General features: G+C 41.5%; 3 protein-coding genes and 1 long non-coding RNA gene across 10 annotated transcripts; 3 read left to right on the plus strand and 1 right to left on the minus strand.

Moving 5' to 3' along the window:
- Positions 1-1,597: 1,597 nt before the first annotated feature.
- On the plus strand, positions 1,598-7,465 carry LOC135340442 (solute carrier family 12 member 9-like). The gene is made up of 5 exons (XM_064536799.1): positions 1,598-2,246; positions 2,559-2,662; positions 2,933-3,050; positions 6,484-6,579; positions 7,421-7,465. Exons 1-5 carry the CDS (start codon positions 2,210-2,212, stop codon positions 7,423-7,425), a joined length of 360 nt encoding a protein of 119 aa, XP_064392869.1. The 5' UTR covers positions 1,598-2,209; the 3' UTR covers positions 7,426-7,465.
- Positions 7,466-8,497: 1,032 nt separating this feature from the next.
- Positions 8,498-16,942, plus strand: LOC135340437 (solute carrier family 12 member 9-like). 4 transcript variants are annotated; one of them, XR_010396349.1, is made up of 9 exons: positions 8,498-9,478; positions 9,907-10,010; positions 10,248-10,365; positions 14,222-14,317; positions 14,913-14,984; positions 15,653-15,767; positions 15,832-15,906; positions 16,043-16,288; positions 16,695-16,942. XR_010396349.1 is itself a non-coding variant. In XM_064536787.1 (9 exons), the coding sequence occupies exons 6-9, from the start codon at positions 15,711-15,713 to the stop codon at positions 16,738-16,740; spliced, it is 420 nt and encodes a 139-aa protein (XP_064392857.1). In that variant the 5' UTR covers positions 9,253-9,478; positions 9,907-10,010; positions 10,248-10,365; positions 14,222-14,317; positions 14,913-14,984; positions 15,653-15,710; the 3' UTR covers positions 16,741-16,942. The 4 variants fall into 4 exon arrangements, 3 of the variants coding, with proteins under 3 accessions (XP_064392859.1, XP_064392857.1, XP_064392858.1); XM_064536787.1 differs by having other exon boundaries at positions 9,253-9,478; positions 16,047-16,288; XM_064536788.1 differs by having other exon boundaries at positions 9,255-9,478.
- Positions 10,542-12,392, minus strand: LOC135340456 (uncharacterized). The gene is made up of 3 exons (XR_010396372.1): positions 12,218-12,392; positions 11,590-11,682; positions 10,542-11,313 (listed from the first exon to the last, which is right to left on the minus strand). It is a non-coding gene; the product is annotated as an uncharacterized LOC135340456 (long non-coding RNA).
- Positions 16,943-16,980: 38 nt separating the features above from the next.
- LOC135340393 (unconventional myosin-Ic-like) lies at positions 16,981-24,051 on the plus strand. 4 transcript variants are annotated; one of them, XM_064536736.1, is made up of 15 exons: positions 16,981-17,205; positions 17,253-17,334; positions 17,619-17,718; positions 17,903-18,073; positions 18,756-18,883; positions 19,049-19,116; positions 20,124-20,332; positions 20,776-20,973; positions 21,171-21,264; positions 21,513-21,580; positions 21,645-21,719; positions 21,887-22,128; positions 22,435-22,488; positions 23,492-23,537; positions 23,851-24,051. In XM_064536736.1, exons 1-15 carry the CDS (start codon positions 17,049-17,051, stop codon positions 23,887-23,889), a joined length of 1,731 nt encoding a protein of 576 aa, XP_064392806.1. In that variant the 5' UTR covers positions 16,981-17,048; the 3' UTR covers positions 23,890-24,051. The 4 variants fall into 4 exon arrangements, with proteins under 4 accessions (XP_064392806.1, XP_064392805.1, XP_064392804.1 ...); XM_064536735.1 differs by having other exon boundaries at positions 17,269-17,449; positions 23,464-23,537; XM_064536734.1 differs by having other exon boundaries at positions 17,269-17,449.
- The last annotated feature ends 105 nt before the right edge of the window (positions 24,052-24,156 follow it).

Genomic DNA, 24,156 nt, shown 5'->3' on the forward strand with positions numbered 1-24,156 from the left:
AGATGATTTAAATCTCTTACGATTTGGAGTGCAACTGTTAGACTCTGTGAACTGCTCTCTCGTTAATGGAGGCACTAAGATGGCATCATCTTGTGTGGGTCCATTTTCTGCTCCTTTGGATGGCTCTGGCTCTAGCTCTATCGGTGGTTGTGTCGAGGTCGTGTCCATTATTCCAGGATGATCGTTACTGCCCACAAAATGCTTCATGGTACGTGAATTCATTTAGCGATCTGTGAATAGATAAATGGTAACAGTTGACATGTAGTTTACTTGTTCATGTTGTTAGAAACCTATACCTCTAGTTCCTACAGTTTGCTCCTAGTAATAATGTGTTGTGACCACTCTGTAGTTATTTGATGCTTGCAAATGTTAGGCCGTATTTGCAGTAAATGCGCATTGCACAATCTTTTATAGCTGCTCCTATGTTGGTTGCATGCACTTTACCTTTCTCTCTGGGAGGGTGTGTATTCCAATGCTGTGCTGTTGCAGTTGGTGGTGTCCTTAGCTTGTATCTCCGGGGTGAGGGGAGAGGTTCGTGTTCCAATGCTGTGGTGTTGCAGTATAATTATAGTGGTGTCCTTGGCAGGTCCTTGGCTTGTGTTGTTGTTGCAAGTAGTGGTGTCTGCCCTTAGCTCGTATCTTCGGGGTGAGGGGTGAGGTTCGTGTTTCAATACTGTGTTGTCGCAGTATACATATAGTGGTGTCCCTTAGCTTGTGTTGACTGCAACTTGGAGTAACTCATTTACATCGACCACTGACTAGCAACAGTTGTAGCAGTTGTGACTTCCTAGGAGATTTTGCTTTGTTTTATACCGTGGATTGTAACTTCCTGTGGCTTGGCATATATCCATGAATAATTATTGTAAGGGACTGGTTATGTTCTATTTTTGGTGGTATAAATTAGATCATTCATGTTGGCAGATAGTAATAAATATAGTAACACATACTTGACCACACGAATTCAGTTGTAACTGTCTACCTATTATTCCACAACAATTGATTTGTAGTTGCATTGCTTCTGGTACTAGGGTTTTAACATCGCACTTTTAGCAGTGCTTTCGGTAAGGGCAATGTCAGGTGTGTGCCTTCAATGCTATGGATGCTAGCTGCATGTGTTTTATGGTTACCATAATTATTGTTGTTTAATGCAATTGCTTCGGGACCGTATAGTGGGAAATTTTCGTGATGTGCAAAATTTCACGTTTTTCGAGGGCAGACAGTTTAGCACGAAAACTCCCATTGTATTTCACATGCAAAGCTATTGGTGGGTGTGGTTTCCTGTCATTGAACCGCGAATATTAGAACCCACGAAATTTCTGCTGAGGGCTCTGAAGCCAAATAGCAAACATTTGCACCTGTAAAAATTTCCCACTGATACGGTATTAGTTTTACAATGTCATGTATCTACATCTTCGATAGCTGCATATTTTTCTGCTCCTAGGTTGCATGCACTTACCTTTATCTCCGGGGTAAGGGGTGAGGGTGTGTGTTCCAATGCTGTGTTGTTGCAAGTAGTGAGTGTCCTTGGCTTGTGTTGACTGCAACCTGGAGTAACTCATTCACACCGACCACTGGCTAGCAACAGTTGTACTAGTAACTGTGTTTCCACTTTATATGTTGTGGTAGTTTGGTCCTAGCTTTATGTTGGCTTGAGGAAACCCTTGCCGGTCTTTGTGTGTTGTTTTTAGGCCATTGAATGACATACTGTAGCATAATAATAATATTCATAGGATAATATTGTGTGGATGTGGGTTGTTAAGGGATTAATGTCAACAAGCCTTTGTAGATTAATGAATGTAACTAAAAGGAGTTATGTTCAGCCATGGCTAATTAAATTGGAACTATGCGCTTTAAAAGTTAAAGTCAATTTCTTTTGAGGTTGAATATTATCCCTGCACTCTAGAATGACTCGGTAGGGACCATCGTCGGGTAAACAGTTACAGATCCTGTCCTGTTCTGTAATCAATTGTATACACTGTATGACACTATGACAATCACTATGTGTATTAATGACATCCTGAATATGTTGTGCCCAACACGACAGCTAGTATGTGTATGTGTGAGTCACCACTAGTAACACTCACTATAATCTATTGTAAGCAGCTGTAAAATAGTACACAGGGCATTGTGTGATTGAGTGAAAGCAGTACATGTCGATCCCATATCCGTATAGCAAAATAAAGTCTTTCTACCGGTAATCTATGTATGGATGGAATTTTACTGTATGAATCAAAGCTTTCACTGTGGTATGTACTATTATATCTATTAAAGCTGTACCATTATCAATAAGCCAACTGTTTGTTTATAATCCTCACATAATGTTGCATACTTGTGTACGTGTGTCCAGCACATTTATATTAGTATGCCTTCACAATGAGATTTCACTATTAGATACCTAACCAACTTTGCCTGAGGGGTGATTGTTTTTAGAGATGATTAAATGAGCTTCCAATTTTCAGAAAAGAAATGTTTCGTTCTGTCACACTTACATGTAGGAAGTTAGTTTGTTGCGATGATTTACTGCTTGGCAATTATTTTATTTCCCCTCTCTCTTGCAGCGACTGAGCGAAAACTAGGTATGATCTTTGGGGTGACCATTCCGTGCTGTCTTTCCATCTTTTCTGTCATCATCTTCCTGAGGCTTGGCTTTGTCTTGGGACAGGTGAGCAAGTGTGTGAGAATGTCTGGTTGAGACTGGTAGGAAACCTTGGGTACAGTACATGGAAGTCAAGTATGACTCTGTATCATTAGATAGTCTGTATAGGGGTCCTTGAATGCAGCAATTGTAGCTTTGAAGTATGAAGTATGTTCTGTATATTGAATACAGGAATGAATGTAGCTTAGAAATATTTCTGTACAGTTTTTCTTGAGTTAGATTTAGTAAAAATACAAATTGAGAGACAAATATTGACCCCCCTTCCCTCCCGTCCAGGCTGGCTTCTGGGAGACCATGGCGATGCTGGTCCTAGGCTACCTGGTGGTCATGCTCACCGTGCTCTCCATCTCTGCCATAGCAACCAGTGCCACCGTTGAGGGTGGAGGAGTTTACTGTATCCTAACACTGTTACATTAGCTATGTACCTCAGAACACCTGCCTACATGTATCGATGTGTGGTTTTCTTTGTGGAGTGTAGTGCTCGACTTTGATTGATTTCCCGGGATCCTTGAAACTTGTGAGGCTTTCCTAGTGTCTGTATCGTATAATTTGGGGGGGTAGGGGGGGAGAAGGTTAAAATGTTGTGGTTGAAGTTCAGAGCATGAATATTTGACCCATAAATGAAGCGATCATTGACCACTTTTACTTGTAGTGCAAAGCAGCAACCATGAAAATAATATCAAAAATTGATTCCCTGAAATTACCCGCTATATCCTGAATCTTTTTTCCCTTTTACTATGTACTGTGTTTTATAGAGTAACTCCTTTTCTTTAACATACTAAGCGACCATTGTGCAAACACAACTTAATGGCCATGGTAATAACATCGTGATACTTATACGTGCCAAATAAATACATTTTGAAGTGCTAACAACTATGTGCTCTTCTATATTGCCTAGGGTTATTTTGCAGTACATTATTATTGTCTTTATGATATTGTATTACGGGTGATATATTCACCAGTCCCACGATATGAATGATGCCATTGTTAGTCCTCACTGGCGTTGCCTCTGGAGTCACCATCTCAGCAGGATGACCTCCCTCACACGACTCTTGTCTCCCTAGTGGGAACAGAGCTGTCGGACGTCTTCTTGGAGCCTGTGATCGTGCTTCTGAAGAGCGTCTTCGAATGCTGTTTTCTCTGCTTATATGTCTTGTAACTGCTCCTTCAGAAGCAGCAGTTGCTGTATTTGAGCTGCTTGACGAAGAACTACTGTCTGAAGTTTGTGAAGACATTGCGTGTGGTAGCTGCGAACAAACTGCTGTGCTCGAGGTGTCACTGTCGTCTTCATCTATGGAGGCAGATGATTTAAATCTCTTACGATTTGGAGTGCAACTGTTAAAGTCTGTGGACTGCTCTCTCGTTAATGGAGGCACTAAGATGGCATCGTCTTGTATGGGTACATTTTCTGCTCCTTTGGATAGCTCTGGCTCTAGCTCTGGCTCTAGCTCTATCGGTGGTTGGTTGGAGGTGGTGGTCATTATTCCAGGATAATCGTTGGCTGGACTACTGCTCACAAAATACTTCAAGGTGGTACGTGAATTCATTTAACATGCACCTATGGATCTGTGAATAGATAATAATGGTAACAGTTGACATGTAGTTTACTTGTTCATGTTGTTAGAAACGTACACCTATAGTTCCTACAGAGTTTGCTCCTAGTAATAATGTGTTGTGACCACTCTGTAGTTATTTGATGCTTGCAAATGTTAGGCCGTATTTGCAGTAAATGTGTATTACGCTATCTTTTATAGCTGCTCCTATGTTGGTTGCATGCACTTTACCTTTCTCTCCGGGAGGGAGGGTGTGTATTCCAATGCTGTGCTGTTGCAGTTAGTGGTGTCCTTAGCTTGTATCTCCGGGGTGAGGGGTGAGGTTCGTGTTCCAATGCTGTGGTGTTGCAGTATATAGTGGTGTCCTTGCCGGGTTCTTGGCTTGTGTTGTTGCAAGTAGTGGTGTCCTTAGCTTGTGTTGACTGCAACTTCTGGAGTAACTCATTCACACTGACCACTGGTAATAGAGTTGGGTCTTTTATAGTCAGCTTGAGTGTGATTATATAACTTCCTGCCTGGCTGATTATCTTAGGGGGGATATTTTCTATTTTGGGTTTGTGTACATTGTATATGTATTTGAATTAGGTCACTGTCAGATATGTGGTAGATAGTAACAAACTTTACCACATGAACACAGTGGTGCCAACCTAGTGTAATTTGGTGAATCCCTAGTTGCACATTAGCTTTTGGTATTGAAGCTTCTAAGGTTTTGACAAGTAAGTCAATTAGTCTTCAATACCAAAACCGAGTGTTGCTATTCTACTTAGTAGTTAACTCTGCACTAGAACGCTAGCTATTGGTAGCTGCAAGAGTGAGAAGAGAGCTGCAAGGCTCTGCTGATGGCAGCCATTAATTTAGACTTGAAGTTTGGCATCAATCGTTTTTAACAACAATCATGGTCGATCATCACACACTCTTTGAGTTTGCATGCAGCATGCAAATTAACTCAAATTAAACTATTAGTAGCTTTATGTTACGTAGCTTTGGCATCTCCACCGAGCCATCAGCACCTATGGTGCTTTCATTGTTTACATGGAATTGCCTTGAGACGTATTATTTTTAGTATCTTACACAACAATGACCCCTCTTGAGATAGCTGTAAAATGTTCTGCTCCTAGGTTGCATGCACTTACCTTTATCGCCGGGGTAAGGGGTGAGGTGTGTGTTCCAATGCTGTGTTGTTGCAAGTAGTGGTGTCCTTGCCGGGTTCTTGGCTTGTGTTGTTGCAAGTAGTGGTGTCCTTAGCTTGTGTTGACTGCAACCTGGAGTAACTCATTTACACTGACCACTGGCTAGCAACAGTTGTACTAGTAACTGTGTTTCCACTTTGTGTGGTGGTAGTTTGGTCCTCGCTTTATATTGGCTCGAGGAAAACCTTTAAGTTCTCTGTGTACCTTGTGTACGTTATCTGTGTGCTTTGTGTATCTTGATATGTGTTCTCGTGCATATGTTCTTTGAATGCCATTAAGTCGTTAGTGTTCATTAATGGGGAGAGTCTATGTTCAGTCATGGAATTGTCCAGCTAGAACTATGTCTCTATTAAAAGTTAAAGTCAATTTATTTTCAGGTTCATAGAATGACTCGGTAATGTGGTAAACAACTACAGATCCTTGTTACCTGTAGTAAATCTGTGATCAGTGTATCACTGTATGACACCAGAGGAGGTACGACATGCAGCAATTAGACTTGATTGAGCACTTTAATTACATTCCGTTCACGTTTAGGCCTAGGTTTCTTAATGCTGAGTCAGCTAATTAAGTGGAAAATTAAGCCTAATTGCTCCTGCGTGTCGTACCTCCTCTGGTATGACACTGTATCACTATGACAGTCAACAGGAGTCCATGAATACACTGCAGTCACTTACTGTATCACTATGACAGTCACCAGGAGTGCATGAACACACCTGCAGTCACTTATGTGTATGTCATAATGTTTTGTGTGTTATATTTAGGCTGCGTAGATGTGGTTGTTAGGGGATTAATGGCAGTAAACTCTTTGTAGATTAATTAAGGGGGAATTTTGAGTTATGTTCAGTCAGTAAATTTCTTTTCAGGTTTCTTGAATGACTCTGAAGAATGTACTGTCGTGTTGTGCACAACATATTCATGATGTCATTAATACAGTGTCTGTCATACAGTGTATAATCGTGTGATGTACTATTAGTGTACTGGAACTCGTACAGTGAAGCAGTGCTATTAATCACGTATCTATGCATGTCGTCAAGGCTGTAATTGGATGGGCATGTATGTGTACGAATCCTTAACCCCTGGTCAGTCATGATAAGCAGAGCCCTTGGTCCGGAGTTTGGTGGTTCTGTTGGTATCATCTTCTTTGTTGCCAACATATTTGCTTCAGCTGCCTACATCATCGGTGAGTGTCTCATCCTAATTAAGCCGTTATGTAATTACCCCAGGTTTGGTTTTGTTTACATATCTTCCCACAAGGTTTACATCCTCTGAAATAGTACAGCCAACTAATTAGCTATTTCAGAGGATGTAAACCTTGTGGGAAGATATGCTCTTCTCCTTCATGTGATTAACTACTGTTTGCATACCTGTACATCCTGATTCTACAGACTGTGTTTTACGGTATCTTAAATACAACACTATAACCATGAGTAGATGAATACAACACTGTCTGATTTTTAGTTTATTTTACAGCCCCAGCTGTCTTAAAGGGTAGCATTTGTGATAATAATGTTTGCTGAAGCTACGTTTATCATATTCATATTCTGTGTGTATATCATGTTAGTACATGTATATGCTTGCATTCTGTATGTGATGCTGCTGTGCTTGTGTTTTTCTCATTAAAAAACCATCCCATAAACCTGAAAACTGTATTTAGGAACTGTTGGGAATAGTAGCTGCATATCCTGTAAACAAATGCCAGTTTCCTGGGCTAGTTCCTACACTATCCTGATATACATGTAGCACCAACCACTAGAGTAGGCCCAGGTGGTATACACTGGTGGTGATTCTGGTGAGCATTAGCTGGCAGGATGTGATTAGAGATTGTTCACCTACTATAGTTGCAGTACTGTGTTTCATGGTTTGTTTACATGATTGTATGCACTACTAACCCTAACCCCTCTAGACACACACACACACACACACACACACACACACACACACACACACACACACACACACACACTACTGTATACCCCCCCCCCCACACACACACACTGTATACCCCCCCACACCACACACAGTCTAACGTACTATACTATTGACTACAGTAATCAAGGCTCTGGAGTCTTGCAATTGTTCTGTTAGCTCGTGAAGACATGTGTTTGAAGGAGACCCACTTTGATGTCAAGGTGCCCAGTCCAGGGAAGCTCAAGGTACAGTCTGTCCTACGTATGTGCTTGTGTTGACTCGTGTCCTTTTCTTTGTGCAGTATTGTCCACCACATGCCAGAGCACAAGACTGGCACCATCACATTCCAGAAAGGGTGAGTCAAATAGAACACCTGCTCAACTACAGCTTTTGCGTCAACACATGCACGGCCTGGCCATTGTCACAGTATATTACTGCATGTGTGGGGGGAGGGGAGGTCATTACATGTACCTCGCAATTTTGATGGCTTTTGCTCAATATTATATATAGGTGTGTGTGTACGTACATTGCCTTGGTATGCTACAGAAGCCTGTTAGTTAGTCAGCTGTTAGTCAGCTGCTTACAAGTTAGTACGTATCATACACTGGTATATAGTTATCAATAGTTATCTATTACCCTCTCGCAATTTTGATGGCATTTGCTCATGTGCTTTTCATAAATAAAAAAACAGTTATCATTGGAATCAATACGTGTATATATCTATTTGCAGAGACTTTGAATTTGCTGGTAAAGGGAAGACAGGAAACATGGAAGTGGTAAGTGCTTATAATTAGAAGACATAGATTTTTTTTAGACTAGTATGATGTAATGGCCGCACTCTATCACTTGCTGTTGATGGTATTACTTGTGTCTGAACTGATTGTTGATTGTCTCCATGCAGATCTCCCCCACACTGTCCTCACCTTCACCAAGCCGGTGACATTTAGAGAACACAATCTTCATAGTGCGTATAGAGGACTCGTGTTAATTAATTTGTTGTCAATGATTAATTTTGTGTGTTTAGTTTTCATTTTCATAATTTATAGCTAGTTTAGCTATATAGTAATACATGAAAGATTTTTTATAACTACCATTCTTGTAAAAATTATTTGTATGAATAAGATTGTTATTTAGTCGAGGGCGCTGTGTGATTGAAGTAAAACCCTCTGCTCTGGCCTTGTCCATGGTAGCCTCGTTCCCAGGCCTTACTTTTTCTTGCTGTTGTCACTGTTCATCCATAAATCATAAGAAAGACATAGTGAGGCAGCAAAGAAAGAAATGGGCGTACAGTTAAGAAAAAGTAAGGCCTGGTTTGGGAAATCGCGTGATCCACAAGGATTTTTATGAACGTGGGCGATATGTAGCCCACAATCGTGACGTAAGGTATTCTCCCACGCGTTCAGAGTTTTAATAAGACTGTACTGAGACAACCACCAAGCTGTGCTGCAAGTCAGATCAGAGAACCAGCGTGGCCAGCTCTGGTGGCAGTAGCTACCTGCTATATGATAATGATGACTAAGTTATTCTTGATCTATACTATAGACTATAGCATGTAGAAAGACACAATGATAGTCTGATAGAATCTGAACACACAATTGCAAATTCAATCTAGACTAGTTACTAGTAGATCATCTAGCTAAGCCTAAGGTATAGCTAGCTATAGTGCTTGCAAACTTCCAGTTCCAAGTCCATGTCCAGCTTGCTGCTTTATTAGTCATAGATTTCTGTGTGGGCAGTCCAACATCTCTAGCTCAGCATGCCCACGATCATTTTCACCCTTCTACCACCCTTCTACCCTCACGCGACTTCCCGATACAGGCTCTCCTTTTTCTTAACTCTACGTCTATTTCTTTCTTTATTCCTCCAATTAATACCGTATTTTATCTCATTGAACAATTAATACAGTATTTTATCTTATTGAAAGATTGTGATAAAGAACAGAAAAAGGAGAGCCTGTGTAGAGGCTAGTCCATGGAAGCTTTCACTATTGTGTCTGGCTGGAGGTATGGCGTCAAGTCCACCCCGTACGTAGCTCTGATCATGACGGCTCAGTGAACATGCAGTGAGAGTGTCTCTGTCTTAGCTGAAGCGTCGCCGCCCATATCAATGATTGATATGATATAGAGAGGGGGAGCCATTGCTCTCCAAGCGGATAACTGACAAGAATCAAGGTGAGTGAGTAATTAATAAAAATTCATGTTTGTAGACTTTTGTACAAGTACAAGAGCTTAGTACTGTTCCTAGCTGATATGATACAAGGGAGGCAATATTTGTACGTGCCTCATAAAATACTATTTAAAGCTGTACCATTATCAATAAGCCAACTGTTTGGTTTTTGTACCTCACATAATGTTGCATACTTGTGTATGTGTGTTGTGCTATCCAGCACATTATTTTTGTAGCCTGACAATGAGATTTCACTATCAGATCTAACCAACTTTGCCTGAGGGGTGATTGTTTTTAGAGATAATTAAAATTAATGAGCTTCCAATTTTCAAAAAAGAAAAGTTTCGTTCTGTCACACTTACGTGTAGAAAGTTAGTTTGTTTCGATGATTGACCGCTTGGCAATTATTTTATTTCCCCTCTCTCTCTTGCAGCCACTGAGCGGAAGCTAGGTATGATCTTTGGGGTGACCATTCCGTGCTGTCTTTCCGTCTTCTCTGTCATCATCTTCCTGAGGCTTGGCTTTGTCTTGGGACAGGTGAGCAAGTGTGTGTGAGTGTCTGGTTTGAGGCTGGTAGGAAACCTTGGGTACAGTACATGGAAGTCAAGTATGACTCTGTATTGACTATGCATAGGTGTCCTTGAATACAGGAATGAATGTAGCTTAAAAATATATCTGTACAGCTTTTCTTGAATGCCAGAATGTAGCTTAGTATAGATTTAGTAGAAGTATAAATTGAGAGGCAATTATTGACCCCCTTCCCCCCCTGTCCAGGCTGGCTTCTGGGAGACTATGGCGATGCTGGTCCTAGGCTACCTGGTGGTCATGCTCACCGTGCTCTCCATCTCTGCCATAGCAACCAGTGCCATCGTTGAGGGTGGAGGAGTTTACTGTATCCTAACACTGTTACAGTAGCTACGTAGTCAGAACACCTGCCTACATGTACCGATATGTGGTTTTCTTTTTGGCTATCTTGTGGTATGTGATTTTCTCGAGGTTTTCTTAGAAGTCTCGTATCTGTTTCCCTTTTAGTATGTACTGTGTTTTATAGAGTACTCCTTCATTTTAACAATCGAATCTAAATGTACCCCTCATTGCAAACATAACTTAATGAACACGGTAATAACATCGTGATACTTATTGTGCTTATACGTGCGCCAAATAAATTTTTAAAGTGCTTAACAACTATGTGCTCTTCTATATTGCCTAGGGTTATTTTGCAGTACATTATTATTGTCTGTATGACATAGTATTACTGGGGAGATAGTCACCAGTCCCACGATATGAATGATGCCATTGTTCGTCTTCACTGGCGTTGCCTCTGGAGTCACCATCTCAGCAGGATGACCTCCCTCACGCAACTCTTGTCTCCCTAGTGGGAACAGAGCTGTCGGACGTCTTCTTGGGACCTGTGATCTTTCTTGCAGAGAGCGTTCTCGAATGCTGTTTTCTCTGCTTATATTTCTTGTAACAGAAGCAGCAGTTGCTGAAACTGAGCTGGTTGACGAAGAACTACTGTGTGAAGTTTGTGAAGACATCGTGTGTGGTAGCTGCAAACAAACTGCTGTGCCCTCGGTGCCACTGTCGTCTTCGTCAATGGAGTCAGATGATTTAAATCTCTTACGATGTGGAGTGTAACTGTTAGACTCTGTGGACTGCTCCCTCGTTAATGAAGGCACTATGATGGTGACGTCTTGTGTGGATCCATCTTCTGCTTCTTTGGATGGCTCTGGCTCTGGCTCTAGCTCTATCAGTGGTTGTGTCAAGGTCGTGTCCATTATTCCAGGGTGATCGTTACTGCACACAAAATGCTTTAAGGTACGTGAATTCATTTAGCGATCTGTGAATAGATAAATAGTAGCAGTTGACATGTAGTTTACTTGTTCATGTTGTTAGAAACCTATACCTCTAGTTACTACAGTTTGCTCCTAGTAATAATACAGTTGAGTGTTAAGTGTGACCACCCTGTAGTAGTATCTATTTTTATTTGATGCTTGCAAATGTTAGGCCGCCGTATTTTAATTTGCAGCAAACATACATTTAATACACTATCTTTGATAGCTGTACATGTCTGCTCCCATGCTGCATTATGAGCTCCTATGCTGCATGCACTTACCTTTCTCTGGGGAGTGAGGTGTGAGGTTCGTGTTCCAATGTGTTGTTGCAGTATAATTATAGTGATGTTCTTAGCTTGTGTGTTGACTGCAACCTGGAGAGTATGTAACTCATTTACACTGACCACTGGCTAGCAACCGTTGTAGCTTTTATACCACCCGGATTATTGCACTTCCTGTCCACCGTTGTAAGGGGATATTTTGTTTACTAAGGGATACGTTTCTATTTTTGGTTGTGGTTATGAATTAGGTCATGGTCAGATTGCGTGGGTAGATAGTAATAAATATAGTAACAAACATAGTATGAATATGGTTGTGCTAAGAATTTAGCTATTCCACAGCAATGATATTGAGTATCCCTAGTTGTATTGCTTCTGATATTGAAGCTGCTAGGTGCACTTCAGTAGCCTCAATCAAGTCAATGTTAGACAAGTATATGTTGGCCTTCAATGTTATGGATGCTAGCTGTTGTTTTGTTATTATTGGTGTTTACATGGAATTGCCTTGGGACGTATTATTTTTGCAATTTGCATAATATTGACCCTCTTTGATAGCTGTAACACTAGATCTCTTTGATAGCTGTAACACTAGATCTCTTTGATAGCTGTAATACTAGGTTGCATGGCTTACCTCTATTTCTGGGGTGAGGTTCGTGTTCCAATGCTGTGTTGTTGCAGTATATACATGTAGTGAGTGTCCTTAGCTTGTGTTGACTGCAACCTGGAGTAACTCATTTACACTGACCACTGGCTAGCAACAGTTGTACTAGTAACTGTGTTTCCACTTTGTGTGGCCTGTAGTTTTGGTCCTGGCTTTATATTGGCTTGAGGAAACCCTTGAGGGTCTTTGTGTTATTTTTAGGTCATTGAATGACATTAAGTCATAAGGTGTAGTTGTCATGGTTTGTTAAGGGGATTATGGCCGGCTGTGAGTTCTTTGTAGGATTAATGAATGTAATTAAAGGGGGAATTTGAGTTATTCAGTCATAATGTTCTAGCTGGAACTATGTGCTGTTAAAAGTTAAAGTCAATTTCTTTTCAGGTTGTATATTATCCGCACTCTAGAATGACTCAGTAGACACTATTGAACGCATACCTTGGTGGACGTTTAGATCCAGATCCCTGTAATTAAAGTTTTCCGAGCAACTGACAAGAACTACATGTGTGCATATAATAACATGTCTCAGAAAATCGTCCAGAACACAAACACACATAGCTATGTACAAGTGTTTATATCACTGGGGTCCTCGTGAGTGTGGTGGACAAGAGTCTCTCTACTGGCCGAGACATGCAAGTCACTGGAGAAGGACAATGTGAGATATACGTGTATGACTCCGTATACTGTAGCTCCTAGGCTAAATGGATTCTTATTTGGAATATAGGCTAAACAAGGGGTTTCTTTAATTTTGCCCAAGTGGGTGAAAATTTGGCAAGGTGTAAGTAAATAGCGCCCATGGGAAGCTAAGCTGGATGACTCACTTGAAGTATTATGATCATAATTATAATTGACTAGCCACAGATTGTTTTAAATATAATATTATTTGGTGGCAATAAAATCCAAAACACCAGATTCCCTGGTTGGTCTCGTAGTGTTCTGTGGCTTCTCTCGTTCGTCCCGAGTCTTTGAGAAATTTGCATAGTTGAAATGAACCTTTGCATTGTGTGGAATGGTATGGAGACCTGACCTACATTGGAATGAAAAATCAGGCTGATGCATAATATAATATCATAATTTATGATACACCCCTCCCCCCATTATGCCCTCCCCCCCCATTATGCCCTCCCCCCCATTATGCCCTCCCCCCCCATTATGCCCTCCCCCCCATTATGCCCTCCCCCCCATTATGCCCTCCCCCCCTAGATACTAAGTATTCATTCTGCTATTGCACATAATTATGTTGCTTCAAGGCAGACGTTGAACACTGACTATACCCTGTATTATGGACATGCACTGATCATCTCCTGTATGTACTATTATTTTTGTCAGAACACTGTGTACATGACATTATTCATACGCTATGAAACTACTAACAGAACATTTCAAGCGGGTGAAAAGTAATCCGCTAACCTGCACTGAAATTAACTTGTATTTGTTTACTGTCCCACTAGTCGACACTTGAGCAACATCTTGTGGTGTTGCAACTGCAGATCCTGTAATAAATTCTTGATCAGTGTCTGTAATTATGACACTGTATGACACTATATGACAGTTACTATGATATGTTGTGTGTGTTATATTTAGGCTGTGTAGATGTGGTTGTTAGGGATGTGGTTGTTTAGGGGATTAATGGCAGCCAACTCTTTGTAGATTAATGAGGGGGAATTTTGGTATAATTGTGTTCAGTGGTGGACGTTTCCAAATTGGAACTATGTTGATTATGGGTTCTATTTAAGTTAAAGTCAATTTCTTTTCAAGTTGACTACTATCCCTGAAACCATCGCCGGGCAAACAACAACTCGAGATCCTGTCCTGTTCTGTAGTAAATATTATTGATCAGTGTAATTATGACACTGTATGACACTGTATGACAGTTACTATGTGTATTAATGACATCATTATAATGAATAATTATGTTGTGCCCAACACGACAGCTAGTATGTGTATGCATGTGTTTGAATCCTTAACCCTAATCAGTCATGATAAGCAGAGCACTTGGTCTGGAGTTTGGTGGTTCTGTTGGTATCATCTTCTTCGTTGCTAACATATTTGCCTCAGCTGCCTACATCATCGGTGAGTGTGTGTGGTGTTCTCATCCTGTTGTGTAATTACCCCAGTTCAAATGTATGTACCAGGTTTGGTTTTGTTTATGTATCTTCCCACACGGCTTACATCCTCTGAAATAGCACAGCCAATTTGAGCAGCTAATGGGTTCAAAGCTATTCTCCTCATGTGATTAACTACTGTTTGTATGCCTGCATATACATCCTTAATCATATCATTTGAAGGAGCATCTCTAGGCTTCTACCTGTGTTTACCGTTCGCTTATAAGTACAAAACTATGTGTGTGTGTGTACAGCATAGTTCCTTCATCTTTCTACAGACTGTGTTTACAGGGTTCCCTTGAAGGACACAACTACACAGTACAGCCTTGTTGTATTCTAATTTGGTGCTACGGTTGTTTTGGTGGATTTCGGATAGTCATACTTATACATTGTAATCATGCCATGTGATAGAGCTCTCTAAAGAGCTGCAAAACCGATATTTTTATATATTTCGTTTTAAGTTTTATGGCCTTCTATAATTGATACACGTACATGTAGTTGCTGTCAGTTGGATGTATGCATAATAGCGTGTATATTATTGTTATTATTATCCGTGCCCTCAGGTGTGGTATGGGAATGAGACTCTGTTAAACTACACCAGCTGGAGTTGGAACACCTTCCTCAACAACCTAGGAGTGAGTCACCACTAGTAACACTCACTATAATTATTATGTATGCCGTACACTATCCCTATTTCTTAACATGTTTAGTATAATCCTGGCTTTTTGACAAGTGCATGGATAGGCAAATATTTACTTCCTTTCTATGTACGTGCACTTACATACTTGGTCTTGTATTCATGTTCGTACATGTATATGCTTGCATTTCTGTGTGTGATCTGCTGTGCTTGTGTTTTTCTCATTAAAAAACCATCCCATAAACCAAAAAACTGTATTGTTAGGAACTGTTGGGAATAGTAGCTGCATATCCTGTACACAAATGCCAGTTTCCTGGGCTAGTTCCTACACTATCCTGATATTAGCACCACTAGAGTAGGCCCAGGTGGTGTACATTGACATGATATGTAAGTGATTCTGGTGAGCATTAGCTGGCAGGATGTGATTAGAGGTTATTCACGTACTATAGTTGCAGTACTGTGTTTGAAAAGCAATTAGTTTGTTTACATGATTGTATGCACTACTAACCCTTAACCCCTCTAGACACACACACACACACACACACACACACACACACACACACACACACACACACACACACACACACACACACACACACACACACACACACACACACACTCACACACACACACACTACTGTACCCCCCCCCCTGACACACACACAGTCCAACTATCTAATCGAGGCTTTGGAGTCTTGCAATTGTTCTGTTAGCTCGTGAAGACATGTGTTTGAAGGAAACCCACTTTGATGTCAAGGTGCCCAGTCCAGGGAAGCTCAAGGTACAGTCTGTCCTACGTATGTGGAGGGTGGATGTTTTTAGCAACATTGTCTTCTTGTTTGTAGTTTTCTCTGCGAGTTGTCAAGTACGACAGACACGGATACAAGGCCAGGACAAGAGCTGTCATCATCACTGATACGGTAGATAATTCATTTTACCAAACACCCACTCACCCTCCCCACATACACCACCTACTCCCCCTCTCTACACTCATGCACACTGCCCACACATCCACTCATCCCACACACACCACCCACCACACACACCCCTCCACAGACAGAATAACTGCTTCTATCTTGATACCAGCAATTTCAAAGTGAAGGAGCAGTTTCCCCTCAGTGACATTTCCGCTATCTCTGTTAGCAGCCTGAGTGATGGAGTGGTGGTCATCGGACTACCCACGGAGGGACCCAATGCAAGAGGTGACCTCATTATCAAGACTGAGCAGGTGATTGAGCTTGTCACTAAACTGGCTCTGTTCGGAGGGAAACTGGATACTGTCAAAATTGTCTCCACGGGAACGTGAGTCACTGCATTTCACTGCTTATTATTTCCTAGAGAAAACAGAAAACGAAAACTCAGTTGTTAAGACGGGTCATGTGATAGCTAGGTCATACGTTACTATAGATAATACTAGCTCTGTGAACGTCTTATTAGGCTAACTAACAATGGAATGTATTATTGTACGAAAATTTTACTCTAATAGTATAATAGCTGATCACACGCTAGCTTTCACTATCGACCCTATAGCTGCATGCACTGTGTGTGTGTACTAGTCCGCAATAATGTGTAGTCCAGTGCATGTATACTTGTGTTGACTCGTGTCCTTTTCTTTGTGCAGTATTGTCCACCACATATATAATATCTATCACTTACTGTTGATGGTATTACTTGTGTCTGAACTGATTGTTTGATTGTCTCCATGCAGATCTCCCCCACACTGTCCTCACCTTCACCAAGCCGGTGACATTTAGAGAACACAATCTTCATAGTGCGTATAGAGGACTCGTGTTAATTAATTTGTTGTCAATAATTAATTTTGTGTGTTTAGTTTTTCATTTTTCATAATTTAATAGTATAGCTATAGCTAGTCTATAGCTAGTATATATAATTATGAAATATTTTTTTATATCTACCCTTTGTAAAATAAAAACTAATGATAATTAGTCGAGGGCGTTGTGTGATTGCTAACTAAAATGCAGTATCAGCAAAAATTAATTAATACCAGGATCTAGGAGTGCACTCCTGGCTCTAGGTATGGAAAGACAAGGTACTAGGTATAATGGCGTCCAGTCGACTTGTACCCCGTAGCCCTGACAGCTCAGTGAACAGTGAGAGTGTCTCTGTATTAGCTGAAACGTCGTCGCCCGTATCAATGATTGATAGAGAGGGGGAGCCATTGGCGTTGCTCTCCAAGCAGATAGCTGACAAGAATCAAGGTGAGTAAGAATTCATGAAAATTTGTGTTTGTAGATTTTTGTACAAGAGCTTTGCTCCTGCAGTCCAACCCAGTGCTGGAGGAATTCGGGAACGCTCATACCTTGCAGTAGGAACGACAACTCCAGCAGGTTCGGCAAGTACTAGACTGGAAATCACTCCCCTTCTCTCAGGAGAAAGGGACTGGCAAGCTGCCGTGTTGAGAGTTGTCCCAGTGCGTGAAGAATGTCACGCTGCCACAAGAATGTAAACGTCACAAATAGTCATGTGCCACCGCCCACACGCTAACTATTACTGCTCAAAATATTATTGGCCTTGAGTATAGAGTACATCACTGGTGGTCTGTTATTGAGGCTGAAATAATATCACCCACGCATTACGCATTTTGTGGTTTGTTCTAATTGCATTCCAACAGGACAACTCTCAACACGGCAACTTGCCAGTCCCCAGAGCCCAGAGCGAAGGGAGTGGTTTCCAGTCTAGGCATGGACATTGAGTTCGATTTCAGGGCTAGGGTAAGTAGAATGTTTTCAATACTGTGCTTTCAATACAAATACATGTACAAACCTGTAGCTGTATTATAGTTGATTTGGAAATAGGGATTGATATTGTCGGCTACAACCCCCCTTCCACCCCACACACATCACACCCTCCACTCCACACACACATCACACCTTCCACCCCACACACACCACACAGGGAGCACCGGTGGGCGGTCACATAAAAAACGACCTCCTAGAGAAATCACGAGTGGTATACCACGCTGAGGGTGAGGGAAACTTCCACCAGTTGCTGGCTAGCAGGGACCAGAAGCTGCTCTCTGAGTTGGAGCTCTCTAGTAACCCCAAGGAGTACCACTTCCTCAGCCAGGTAAGCAGAGAGAGAGGTGTTGGATTGTTGCAAAAAGGAGTTGAAATAATTTAAGAGGTGATTTTTGTCAGTGGGTTTCCTCCACATAATGGTAATTCGTGTACAGACAGTGAGACAGCTAGTGCATGCAGTAGTAAGCCAGAGGAGGTCGGACATCACCTTAACTTTCACTAATTATGACCTAAATTTTGATGACATTCCAGACCAAATTGCTTTTCGTTTTTGCTGACTCAGCAGTAGCGTCTACTGTGCTTCTGCTGATCTCATATTTCAGCCGCCCTCTAAAAGTTGGTCGGCCTAATCACGAGTCTATGTTATAGAGGGCGGCTGATTTATGAGACAATATTTCTGCACGGTTTCTGTCGCTGAATCTGTTGACAACTAGTTGTGTTTGGTGTCTATGATGGTTACTGGACCTAACCCTATCAGCACATAATAGCCATACAAGTTAGATCCAGTCGTGTTCTACTGCTGAGTCAGCAAAAACGAAAAGCAATTTGGCCTGGAATGTCATTAAAAGGTCATAATTAGTGAAAGTTCAAGTGATGTCCGATCTCCTCTGCTAGTAAGCTATATGCAGTTAATTATGCTATCTACATGTATTGTTTGTGCATTGTGTGGTGTGGGTACATGATGGTTGATTTCAGAGGAGGTACGACATAGGTTGACCTTTTCTCATTAGGTCGCTAATGAGTTACTCCCGTGTCTGTGCCCAGCTACCTGGCCGGAGTGGGAGGGGCCTCCCAAGCAAGGGGTGGAGTCTCTGTGTCAGCACCTCGGCTACACCTCCGACCAGTACAAGACAGGACGGTGAGTGGAGTCAAAATATATGCCGTAGCTGAGAAATAGTGACTATCTCCATTAATATCACTTCAATGTGTACATGCAGTACATAAGAATAACTATAATATACTGCTTATCAGTAGAATAACTAACACACAGTCTTGCAATGTACACACCCACGCACACGCACAGTACAAAGCTGTTCATCAGGTTCCCAGACAAAACCGAGGACCTCTACCAGCAGGAGAAGCATGACCTAGGTAAGTGGACTCTATACCATAATAATAATTATGCCTCGAGGCGTAGCCGCACAAGGGATACGGTAAAGCTGACTGTATGTGTGTGTGTCTGTGTGTCTTCCAACTGTAACTGCTCAACGGTTGCAATGCGACGAAAACTAACAGCTTCTATAGGCTTCTAGCCACGTTCTCTTGGATTTTGATTCGTGGATTAGCAAACTAAAGCTCCTTTCTCGAGTTATGGCTAGTTTGACTAACATTGAAGGCTGTTGCAGTCTCTTCAGAATCTTTCATAGCATCATCTGTTCGCACAAACTTTCTATTCAACACATGAGTTAGCCTTGCACTAAAGCGCTAGCTTTTTGTTAGCTACAAGAGTCAGAAAAGATATGTTAAAACAGCTAGCTAGCAGTAGCCATATATTGTGAAATTGATCTCTTTGGACACACCCTTTAATTATTCCTGGATGCAATGCGCATGTGCGCTCATCCCCACATGTTAGAGCTCGACAATCCAGTGGCAGAATCAACTTACTTCTTTTTCTTGAGGTCCTGGTATACCGGTAAGCCACAAAACAAATGATACCATATAGACTAGATAACAATAGATTCATGTACACAAGTCTGGTAACAATAGATACATGTACACAAGTCTTTTCTTTTCAGTATAATAGATACTGACTCATAGATACTATACTACTGTCTGTTCTCTCTTCTTTCTTTTTTTTCTTCTATCTTACTCCGTGCCTTTGACAAACTCACAGTATACACTATTAACTGTGGACACCCCTTTCTTGTGAAACAATAAAGCACATTGCAAATTATTTACCTCTTCTATAACACTCTAATACTTTTAAGCGAAAGCAAAAACATGGCGAGAGGCATTAGCAAGCGCACGCTTGTTAAACTAGTAATTATTTACACAATTCTTTTCTATTTTTCACACTTATAGCTAAACAAAGCTATGCATAATTTTTATACCTACTCCCCATCCCACACACCCCCACCCCCCCCCCCACACACACACAGCCACTATCATCTCTGCCAAGTGGAAGATGTACGTCAACCGTAAGAAGTACCAACAGTTGCGATGGGCCTCCACGGTGTTTGCAACCAACTGGAAGAGACTACAGGTCCAGCGCTACGTGGCCAAGTACAAGAAGGCCGTGTTTGTGGTTCGAAAGTTCATCATAGGGTTCATGAACAGAAGCAAACCAAAGTGCGAAGAGAACATCTATGTGAGTTTAATATTTATCGCAAGGCTAGCTATACCAGTACTTGTTGGTATGACATCAATCAGGGTGTCATACAGGATTTTGAAGTAGAGGAGGGAAATAAGAAAAGTAACTAGAAAATTTCCTAAAAAAAAGTCAACTGTTATTTCAATACCCTGTTAGTATGTAAAATTGCCAGTTATGGACCCAACTAGTACCAGAATGCAAATTTTAGGAGGGGAAAATTGGAGCTAGAGGGGGGATATCCCCCCTTTCCCCCTGTATGACACCCTGTTAATTCTTGCCGTTCATATATTCTGTATTAATTTGGCTCATTCAAAATTAAAGGTTTTTTCACTCATAAAAATTGCAGGAATACAGCCTGTCGTACATGTACAACAGGCTGTATTATGCTCCTGTATTAAGCTCTATGTGTTTAAAGCCCCTCCCCCTTACCATACCCACAGTTCCTTGACTTTGTGCGAGTGAACTACCTGATGAAGTTGTCCCGCTCGCTGCCCTCCAGCCTCGTGGCGTACGATGAGAAGTGGCCCGGAACTCGTAGTCAAGCGATGATGGAAGCAGACCAACATCTCAAGGCTATGTACCGACTGCATCGTACCGGAAAGTTTATGAGGAAGCTAACTAAAGAAGACAGGACTCAGGTTAGAGTCTGGGGGAGTTGGAAATTGTGGTATATTATAGAAGACAATATTTGTTTGATAATAAATAGTTGTTTGAAGGATTTTATATGTGGATCGCGGATAGTGAGGAAGATGTATAATTTTATATATGTGTGAGCAGTTAGTTTCTATATTTATGCATTCATATGACTTGTACTGATTGTCATGTGACTGCACAGTACACGCTCAAGTTGGCGGCCAGTGACTTGTTCAGAGGCAAGAAGGAAACCTACCCAGCCAGCGTGGCCAGGCCCTACCTCAACACCCATCTCTGTGAGTAGCACCAGTCACACTGATACAGTCCCTGTGTACTAAGGGAGACTCCACTGATACAGTCCCTGTATACTAAGGGAGCCGCTAAACTCCTGTATTATAATATATTTCTCAGAATAGCATGAATTCGTGGGTAGCCTCTGAACTTGACCTTCTGTTTGACTATAATAAGGATAATAGTGGTGACCTTTATGAGATAAGATGAACCATTGGGCTAATAATTGTTGTGTTTTAATATTTACTGTTAGCTCGTGAAGACATGTGTTTGAAGGAGACCCACTTTGATGTCAAGGTGCCCAGTCCAGGGAAGCTCAAGGTACAGTCTGTCCTACGTATGTGGAGGGTGGATGTTTTTAGCAACAATGTCTTCTTGTTTGTAGTTTTCTCAGCGAGTTGTCAAGTACGACAGACATGGATACAAGGCCAGGACAAGAGCTGTCATCATCACTGACAGGGTAGATAATTCATTTTTACCAAACACCCACTCACCCCCTCCACACACACACCACCCACACACCTGCTCATCCCACACACACACCACACACTCCCCCCCACACACACACACACCCACACACACACACACCCACACACACACACACACACACACACACACAACCCACAGAACTGCTTCTTTCTTGATACCAGCAATTTCAAAGTGAAGGAGCAGTTTCCCCTCAGTGACATTTCCACTATCTCTGTTAGCAGCCTGAGTGATGGAGTGGTGGTCATCGGACTACCCACGGAGGGACCAAATGCAAGAGGTGACCTCATTATCAAGACTGAGCAGGTGATTGAGCTCGTCACTAAACTGGCTCTGTTCGGAGGAAAATGGGATACTGGAGTCAAGGTTGTCTCCACGGGAACGTGAGTCACTGCATTTCACTACTTATTATCTCTAAAAACAGAAAACTCAGTTGTTAAGACGGGTCATGTGATAGCTAGGTCATAGGTTACTATAATAGCTCTGTGAACGTCTACCTATTAGGCCAACTAAACAATGGTATTGTACAACAATTTCACTCTAATAGTATAATAGCTTGCTTTGATCACACGCTAGCTTTCACTATTTGATCCTATAGCTGCATACATGCAATAATGTGTAGTCCAGTGTATGCAATATAGTGCAGTGCATGTATGCATGTTATCATGTCCTCGATCTTCTTTGTGCAGTATTGTCCACCACATGCCAAAGCACAAGACTGGCACCATCACATTCCAGAAAGGGTGAGTCAAATAGGACACCTGCTCAACTACAGCTTGTGCGTCAACACATGCACGGCCTGACCAGTGATACTGTCTGTAACTGCATGCGTGGGAGAATTATGTAATGTCCAATCATTACATGTACCTCTTTTGCTATTTTGAAGGCTTTTGCTCAATATTGTATAAGCGTGTGTGTACGTGCATTTCCTTGGTATGCTACAGAAGCCTGTTAGTTAGTCAGCTGTTAGTCAACTGCTTACAAGTGCGTATCTAGCCTCGATCCCAGGCCGCACTTCCTCAAAGAGTGGGCCTGGTATCGACTGCTTGCGCATGCGCTAATCTTCCGCCGGTATCTGGCGGATCCGGATAACAACGTTTATGGTCAGTAAAACAGTGACGTCACAACAAACGGAAGTGGATTAAAGGAAGTAGATAGAAGGTTCCATTGAAGGTTTCTAGCCCATCTGATAGTATTCTGATAGCTACCCTTAGCCTGCTATGTTAACAAAAGACTCACAGCCAGCAACAGTGTGGATGACAAACGTCTGAACAGAGTGAAAGCTGACAAGAGCCTATATGGACAGGCCACGCCCATCAAATACTAACTAACTCGGTGAAAAGTCTACTATACTACTGCTACAGAAAGAAAATAGCTGTACAATAAACCTACAGCTCTGTCTCTAGCTAGCTAGCTATAATAGCTCTGTGTATGACTTTCAATACTTTGTCAGGATATTTTCGTGATAAATTTACTATTATTCAGTATTATAGGACATTTTACGGGAAAATATATCAATAATTTTGCGCATGCGCAAGCAGTTAGTAGCAGGCCTTCTCTTCAGGGGAGGCCAGTGAAGGAGGCTAGTGCGTATCATACACTTGTAGAGATGATTATAATTATATCGAATTTTCTAATATCCATTGCTAATTATATCTCTCTCGCAATTTTGATGGCATTTGCTCAATATGTTAACACATGTGCTTTTCATAAAACAGTTGCCATTGGAATGCTAAATATTTGCAGGGACTTTGAATTTGCTGGTAAAGGGAAGACAGGAAACATGGAAGTGGTAAGTTACATATAATTAGAAGACAGTTTTTTTTTAGACTAGTATTCTGTATGCAATGGCCGCACTCTATATCACTTACTGTTGATGGTATGTACAGTGGAACCTCCGTTAACAACCACCTCTGAATAAAGGCCAGTTTCTATATAACGGCCAGGCACCCAGGTCCCAAATGAACAGTTTGTGTACAAAACAACCTCTCAACAAAGGCCACCTCTGTTTAAAGGCCAAAACATTGTTCCCCAATGGTGTCCGTTATAGAGGGGTTCCACTGTACTTGTGTGTCTGAACTGATTGTTTGATTGTCTCCATGCAGATCTCCCCCACACTGTCCTCACCTTCACCAAGCCGGTGACATTTAGAGAACACAATCTTCATAGTGCGTATAGAGGACTCGTGTTAATTAATTTGTTGTCAATGATTAATTTTGTGCGTTTAGTTTTCATTTTCATAATTTAATTTGTATAGTAGCTATAGCTAGTCTATAGCTAGTATATAAGATTTTTCATATCTACCATTCTTGTATATAACAATTATGCAAAGCCAAGAGCTCTTGGCAAAGCTAATGAATTAGTCGAGGGCGTTGTGTGATTGAAGTAAAACTAATTAAATGCAGTATCAG

The sequence above is a fragment of the Halichondria panicea genome, chromosome 8 (assembly GCF_963675165.1).
Source record: "Halichondria panicea chromosome 8, odHalPani1.1, whole genome shotgun sequence".
NCBI lineage: Eukaryota > Metazoa > Porifera > Demospongiae > Suberitida > Halichondriidae > Halichondria > Halichondria panicea.